This window comes from Sceloporus occidentalis, unplaced genomic scaffold (genome assembly GCF_023333645.1).
Source record: "Sceloporus occidentalis isolate IW3139 unplaced genomic scaffold, rSceOcc1.0.p SCAF_105, whole genome shotgun sequence".
Classification (NCBI taxonomy): Eukaryota; Metazoa; Chordata; class Lepidosauria; order Squamata; family Phrynosomatidae; genus Sceloporus; species Sceloporus occidentalis.
This window is the reverse complement of record NW_028317085.1, coordinates 1,347,445-1,356,117: the sequence shown is the minus strand read 5'-3', so window position 1 is coordinate 1,356,117 and position 8,673 is coordinate 1,347,445. Positions and strand designations below refer to the sequence as shown.

The window sequence follows — 8,673 nt, the reverse complement described above, 5'->3', positions numbered from 1 at the left end:
TATATATATATAAAAAAACTGTGGATATTGTGCAGAGAAAGTACCTGAAAATATCAACTCACAAAAATTAGAGCCTCCAGGTCTGCAGACCAAGGAAGTTTATTGGAACACAAAACACATTATTGCCAATTTTAACCTAGATTACTATGTACAGCACTGTATTTTATGTTCAAGGAGAAAAACGCTTTTTTCCATGCGACACTCCCTTTTAATTTAGTGTCATACAGTCTATGAAATAAAATGTACCATTTAAGATATTTGCAGATCAAATGTTATTAGTTTTATTTAACTGTACTTTCATAAAAAAGTTATTTGATATATTTTGTTCTGGGATAGACCGATTTTCGTCATGCAGCACTATCAACCACATCCTGTTTCCATAAAAACTCAATTAAGTATTGAGTCTCTGCATTGCAGTTATCGGAACATGTAAATATTGCCAAAGTACCCCAGTCAATACTTTCCGTAAGGCTGTCCACTAGAAGATGGTTCAGTAGCTGTGGCATTACCTACCAAAATAATAACAAAAAACACTTATTTGGTACAGGTCAAAGTATATACTTCATTAAAATGGTAATACACTTTATGACCAAAAGTATGTGGCCACCTGACCATCACAACACATTTATTAAAGCGCTCATAGGGTTTATGTGCTCTGCGTCTCAGCCTCCCCGCTCTGTAAGTTCGATTGGTCTACTGCTCCTTGGCTGAGCCATTACCGTATTTGCTGAATTATAAGACGACCCCCCCAAAATCTGAATATTAGTTTAGGAAAAAAAGAAAAAGCCTGAATATGAGACGACCCTATAGGAAAAAAGTTTTACCAGTAAATGTTAATTCATCTAAACTATGTGAATAATTTTTTTTTTTTTTAATAAAAGCTATGATTGAGAAGAATATTTTGTTTTTATTTCCTTTTTTTTTCTTTTTCAACCTGCCCCCCCCCCCCAGTTATGCACATCTGCCCCCTGGCTTGGCACTCTGCCCCAGAAATGCCTTATACCCCATCCCTATATGCCACTGTGCCCCATGATATGCCTTTTAACCCTCTAAATGCCACTGTGCCCCATGATATGCCTTTTGACCCACATTTCACTAAAGGTGCCACGTTTAAAGTCACTGAGATCTTCACTACACAACCCATTCTACTATCGATGTTTGTCTATGGAGACGGCATTACTATGTGCTTGATTTTGTACACATGTTAGCAATGAGTGTGGCTGAACTCAAAAATTAGGATTGGTTTCCATATACTTTTGGTCATGTAGTGCGAGAGAAACGCTCCACAGGAGTAGTGGAGGTTAATACAGAAAGGGAAATTAAACATGCATGAGAAGGGCTTAAAGCTATCCTGAACACCATCTGCAAGGAACTAAAGATTTCACAACATGGAAAAATAAGCAGAAAATTACAGTATAAAACAATACAGAGTGTATAGCCTAAGTTAATAAAAAATCATTGAAACAAGTAAAAATTAGTGAAATGTTAAGCCTTAATACCTTGGTTTATGAAAAGAGAAAAAATACCTTATTGCACCAACAATATAAATTATGATACCTTATGATAATGAGATAATAAACATCCATGAGAATCGATTCCCACTTTTTACATTCACCTTGTGAACCTTGGGCATAATTGCTTTGCACAAAAAAAAAAAATGACAGCAAGAACAACAATTGTACAGGAAGCACTGGAAATTGTATGTAGTTACCTGAAATTCAAATATCCTTTTGGCTCCACACAAACAATTTGGAATATCGTTCTGTTTTGGGACATTCTGGGCTGAAATCCACAGTGGATCCCCTCCTTTGCAGTACCGTAGAATCTGAAATGTAATTTTATATTAGCTATATTAACATTTGGCAGTCAACACAACTCATATCAAATTGTCACGTGGAACAAAACGTTGGAAACTTGCAGCAGCAGTCATTTTGTTTAGCCTTTTTTCGCATGAGTAATGTGCAAGTGCGCAGAAACACATTTAGTTATTCACTCTTGCAAGCAGCCTTGTGTTTTTTTTGTTTTTAATATTTATTAAATTTCTGAGGCTGCTGATTAGTCTCCGACAGATACCACATTCTTTAGTGGTTGCTGTACATTACATTAATTTACAGAGCACCAGAAGATTCCATAGCTTGTAAGTAAAACGGAAAGCGATGGACTGCTTGGTAGAGGATGGTTTGACTGTAGTGGAAAAGTCAGGGCGTGGAGATCAAAGATGGGGACGATTTTCTATCGGGATACCGGTTGTATGCTTCTTTGAATAGGTGGGTTTTCTGTGAGTGGGGAAAAGTTGTGGAAAATTGCACAGTATATATACAGCATGGGTAAAATACTGAATATGCAAGTGGGAAGAAGAGATGCGAGTCATGGAAACAGCATGGTTATAATAGTATTTGTGAGTAAGGAGTTTAGATTTAATTCTGAATGGTATGGTGAGCCAATGGAGGGAATAAATGGGAAGCACATGAACAATGATGGGATAAGAAAATTAGTCTGAATTGGTGTCAAGGATGGACTGGAGTGGTAAAAGGCAGGAGAGGCCAATTAATAGGGCGTTGTAATACAGACAGCATATAACATTAGTATTTTTATATGAGTGAATGGAAATGAGGGGTAAAAGAAAAGTGGAGTAAAGTGTGAAATTAAGGCAGGAATACAGTTGTTTGGGTAGACTGAGGAATTCTTATTATTGAAGGCGATCAGGATGGGTGGAGGGTGGAGAGTGGAGACATGGGGAGAGCCAGAAGATCAGTTTTGGAGAGGTTCAATATAGAAAGATCCCATCCAGAATGACATTTCAGAACACCCTAAGCGTTAGACAAGAAGTCAGAAGAGGTAAATTAACACATCGTCAGTCTAGACGTTGCACCAGACTCTAAAACAGGGGTTCTCAAACTGCGGCCCTCCAGCTGCTGCAGGACTACATCTCCCATACTCCTCAGCCAAAGGAGCATTATGGGAGATGTAGTCCTGCAGCATATTCTCTCTGCTTAGGTGTGTAAGAGGAAAAGCTTTTTTTTTGTTCCATCAGTGGTGATCTAGAATGTAGACAAACAGTTCTGCAATATTTTTAAGAAATGATATCTGGGCAAAATAAAGGTTTGTTTTATAACCTGCTCTGGTTCCGCAGCAATGCGCTTTTTGAAATTATTAAACACAGCATCTTCTTTGCTCTCGTGCCGGGCCATGGCTTCCAGTTCTTTCTCATTCAACGTTGCTCCATTAAAAGTTTCTGGGAATAAAAAAGGAAAAAAAATATATATATTTTTTTGTTTTACATAGTCTAAGCAGTTTGAGGTCACGACTTGAATTATATAGTGCCAGCAGATTATATAAATTGTATATACCGGTAATACATCATTTTTTTTTTTTTTTTTATACCAAAATGTCCACCCTATCAACATGTTAAGTAGTGTGATGGAATCTTGAAGGCATAATCATGATATAAGTTTCAGTTGGTGGTTAATGAATCAGGTGAACTGGTCCTGGAAGAGGATTGGATAACAGGAGAAAGGGGAGGGTATTTATAGCCGAGTTTGTTGGACTGAATTTCATGACTTTTTTATTCACCCGAGGAAGTTGTGAAGAACCACAATGAAACGTGTAGGGTGCTGGAGCTTTTTATCATCTTCGCTGATTTTATTGACTGCTATCTTCTGACCATCTGTGTGTACCATTTTATTTTGTGTGTTTGATGCCTTGTAGCACCTGAGCTGGTATTGGTGCCACATTTATATGCAAGTTCAAAACAAAGCGTGCAAATCCTCTGCTTTAGGTAAATTTAAAGTATACACGTATAGTTAAGTCCATGTAGGTTAAAAAAAAAAAAAGCATTAGGTGCCGTTTGAGGTATGCCTTACCCAGAACAAGATATGTGCTACCATGTCCTTGCATTTTAAATGATGAATAAAAAGCTAAGTTTTACTGATCACTAACATGCAAATTGTTGTTATTGGTTGCATCAGCTTAGTGCTGGCTGCCCAGAACAACCAAATTTTTCTTCAAATTACATCTCTGACCTATATTAATGCACCTTTCATATCCCGGTTAGAAAGGAGAAACACACTTAAGTGCATGTGGGTGGGTCTCTTTATATGAGGAGCTCAAAAATATGACTAAAATGACCAGATCTGACCAAAGCAAACATGTTCTTTTTTTATTCCCTAAAGTATAACTGGATGTTTGTTTGTTTTTTTAGAGAGCCAGAAAATTATATATTGGTTTGTCTTACTCCTAAATAATATATAGCGCCAACAATTTACGCAAAACTAGAACCGACATACTAAGGCAAGCCAATACATTAGGTAAAGAGGGTCCAGCTCGTAAGCTTATAGAGGTCTAGATACCTCCCAGGTAAGAAAGGTTTCCCTTTTTAATACATCAAAGTGCATAAACCGAATGTACTGTGCTTTTTATATAACTAAACATGTTTTATGGGCGTGATGACCATTTCTGACAGTTCTAGCTGCTAAGAGCTGAGATGAACATTTTACAACTTTGAAACAAATTAGGTATGCAGTTTATATATTGTGTAAATGCAAAGGTGAAAATATATTCTACATTTTAAACTAGCGGGCTGCAATTTTGCCAGAGTAAGTGTATGTATTAGAAAGGTCCTAAAGTCTTTGAATATCTGGTATCTTTGAGATCTCAAGTTCAATACCACTGTTCTACATTAAAATAAACTTTTATTGAAAAACTACTTTTGTGGACTGTTTTTTTCCCTAGATAAATTAACCTAGTAACTATATAATTACCTTCTAATACAGAAATATCCTTCTCGCCTCCTGCCTCATTATCTTCTTCCAGACTCGCACTGTCAGACTCTAGCTCCTCTGGTTCAATAATTATTTCATATTCCGGGAACAAAATCTTGTGATCGGCAAGCACGATACTAGATGGATCTAGGTTACACAAAAATAAAAAAAGTCACTCATTTACATCAAATATAACGTATGCTTGTATAAAAATGTCCTTTAGGTTAAAAACCCTCTTCAGGACAGCAGCAAGAAATGCAGTGGATTGCACACTAGACAATCAAACCTCACTTGTGTTTTCCAACATACGGTAGACTGTTAAAAGTTTTACAAAAACAAATACTGTGAAATCCCTAGAACATTTATGGATAAAAGATAAAGATACAGATAAGATTTCTTACTTGACTGCATATTTAGTTCTGCCCTGTTAGCAGCATATATGTTAAACATATCTAACATTTGCTTGCAAATTGGTTAACTCTGTATGTAATTCTTATTTATCAGTTACAAAGTGTAACGTGATGTTGGCAGAAGAAAGTGAATGTTTCCAGAGGCTGCATTGCATCATAGTTTGTAGGTTTGCTGGAGAAGTCTCTGCAGTCTACTTACCACAATGCTCACTGCAGACATTTTTATGCTGCACTTTCCAGTCCATCAGCTGGTGTTCTTTACTGCAGTAATTAACATTGTGACATCTTGAGCATTTTTTGGGGCCCAAACAGCCACAAACCCTGCAGAGGCGAGTACCACACTTCAACTGGAAACTTGGGCAAGTCGCTCCATCGGGAGGTGCATTTTCTGGAGGAGGGTTATATGAATACGTGTCGTTTCTTCTAGGGAGCTGGTTCCTGAAAACTAAAAGGACACAGCTGTTATCGTCAACCGTACATACGTGATTCTGTAATTACGTAGCATCGATAACCAAAATGGGTTCCAAGAATGGAAATGTCTCCACAAGTATATAAAATTAATCGTAACTACTTGCATCTCTTTTTTTCAATCCACCTAACATGCATCAAAACTAATAAGATTTAGTTTCCTCTTTCTTCATTAAGAAGGAGCAGTAACACAAAAATGAGGGAGGAGAGAATGACAAACTTACTAAACAGGCCAACATATTACCAGTGAAAGTAATGGCCTTAAGCAGCTCCATAGAAGGCTTGTGGGGAATAAAATGAATTGTGTTTAAAAACATGGATTCCTTTACATTTTTGCTCTGTATGATTAATGTTCTTATTGGTGGGGTGAGGGGCCCGATACCTTTATGATGAAAAACAAGAACATGTAATTTCTTAACATTTATCCTCACTTTTAAATCAAACATATCCTTGTAATAGCAGCCAGGGTTCTTCAAGCTTAGGGTCAGCCGTAATACTAGGTCGCAAGCCACCTGTCACTAGGTATATAGCTGTCATTCACAAGTTAGACCTCCACTGATCAACCCAGTGATCATTTCGAGGTCGGTACATTTACTGCCTAATGGAAAGAGAGGCTAGGAAGGATGCGCCTGACTACCTTTAAAGCAGCGATTCTCTCCGGCTATGTGACATTTGGCGTCCCGACAGCAAAAGATGAAGATAGTCCGGTGAAAGCTGCCTGGGCACGGTGCGTAAACCTGCAGCAAAAACACTAGGGGCTTCCCGCAAACCCCACACTGGATTTCAGTTGGACCTGGCACGCCAGCTTCTCCAAGCCAGGCCGGACGCCCTCCACATTTGCTGGGAAACTGGGAACTGACCAAACGCCACGCCTCGGTCTCCTCTAAAAATCCAAGTTCTGCTGTAGGAGCGGCAGCCATCACAACAGCATGTGAACGCTGCGGCGCACGGAGATCACGTCACTGAGCGCGCGCCACAGTCGTCCTCCAATTCTTGTCGCCGAATGTGTGAGCTGCACAAAGTGCGCCTCATCCAGCTCAGCTACCGCTGTTACGAAGTATGAATTCTTTAGCTTGGTTCGGAATAGTAAAAGTAGAGGGAAAAGACGTTTCCTCACCGACTTGTTGGACATTATGTTTATTAAATTACCCATTATCATCATATTCCGTATAGAGAGGATAGGTGTGTTCAAGCTGTTTTTCCTTCATTATATAGATGTACCATACTCTGCCTGTCAGAGAAAAATCTAAGTAACTGAAACACCTATATGGATACCTAAAAATAAAAAGCTACGTTGCAATCGTATTCGCAATTCACGGAATACTAGCAAAATAACTTAAAATGACCCTTTGGATTAATCAAATTGGACCAGATGTCTTGGATATTACTATATGCAGTAATATTACTTATATGCAGAGCTTTTATAACTAGAATTCATACTTGTATCTCAGGCCCAGAACCTGAGACGAATTACAACAAACTATTAATGTCCTGGTACCTGCGACATTGCATTATATATAAAAGGTTGTTCTTATCCATGTCTACTGAAACTTGTTCTTGTTTTCCTAGCATTCTATTTCCTCATCTCTGGCTACCCTCATCGCTTGTATACCATTTCTGCATGCCCTGTCTTCTTGATCGACTTTGGGTTCAGTCTTCATCTTTGTATAACGTTTCAAAGTTGTTGCTTGCTGCTACCCACTTCCTGGCACTGGCACACCTGTGTATCTCATTACGAAAGTGAGGAATCCATCCCTAGTGAACCAAAGGTGACCACTAGTGAAGGCAGTGGTAAGTATCAGGCATGTCAAATACATCTGGCACAAAACCCACCAATCTAGAATTCTTTCTGATTCTAATATGTCTTCAGTGTACCTCCATGCCAAACAACCGCCAAAGACTGCATGCTATAGTGATCCCCCCCCCCCAAGCCAGGAACATACATAAACAGAATATAAGAAGAATCCTATGTTATGAAATATATATGTTGTGTAGGAATGCTTGGACACCTTTGTTCATTTTGTAAGCCAAAAAAGTTACTGTTTAGCTGCAGGTAAAACTGAATATGTGGCATCTGCATTCTACTTCAACCTCTAGTGTCTTCAAACCTCTTATGTTGTTGTACCTACACTCAGCAGCCATGGACTCCTCTATGCAGTTGGTGAGAATTAGAAAATAAAGATAACTCACTCTTACTAGCAGTGTAAATTAATCCCAACTTGTAATTTCCTTACATGTTTTAAATGTCTTAGATGTCATTAGGAAATTTAAGTTGTGGGAAACTATGGAATTCTGATAGAACTGTTTAGAGACTGGTTAAGAATGCACACCAAAACTCATATGATAACGCAAAGGACCTCGAAGAAAGTTGTCCACTGAGCAGTGTTGTTTGTACCAACATGATCTTCATAGAAGAGTCATCAGATGGTAACTTTATCTGCAATCGATTCACAAAAGCCAACATCTGATGTGTGCAACATAAACACTTATATAAGTGAGAGATGTTTCAGAACCCAATAATGTGGTCTGATTGGTAAGTCCTACCTGTCATCAACTGAAGCCTGTCTGGGTCGAGCTATGTGACCCCTTAACAAGGTAATTCCCTAAAAAAGGGAGAGCTCCAGGCAGGGGTGTACCTAGAGTATTTGGGACGGATCCTATATTTGGCACCCCCAACAGCCCCCTTCTCCCCTCTCCAGACAAATATCACATACTTACATACTCATGCCAACACACATGTATACATACACATTTATTCTTTTTTTACACACACACACACACACTTACACATACACATCCATGCTTACACGCATCCATGCTCACAAATTTATCTGTACACATTCATACTCATACACACTTACACAGACATCCATGCTCACACACACACACATGTAGTTGTAAGGGATAATGTAACCAAATGATGTAACCTTCATATTTGTTTGAAATAAAGACAAACACTCTCAATGTGGAATAAACAGGCCGTGTACTTTTATTTAGCTTTACCAAACACTTACATACTTTAAAGAAACTCTTGG

At 38.4% G+C, this 8,673-nt stretch overlaps 1 protein-coding gene across 1 annotated transcript; it reads right to left on the bottom strand.

The window, feature by feature from the left end:
* Positions 1 to 347: 347 nt before the first annotated feature.
* Positions 348 to 6,558, bottom strand: LOC149283375 (uS5 assembly chaperone PDCD2-like). Its single transcript, XM_089497610.1, has 6 exons — positions 6,276 to 6,558; positions 5,370 to 5,615; positions 4,761 to 4,907; positions 3,117 to 3,235; positions 1,712 to 1,825; positions 348 to 509 (listed from the first exon to the last, which is right to left on the bottom strand). Exons 1-6 carry the CDS (start codon positions 6,556 to 6,558, stop codon positions 348 to 350), a joined length of 1,071 nt encoding a protein of 356 aa, XP_089353736.1.
* Positions 6,559 to 8,673: the final 2,115 nt, after the last annotated feature.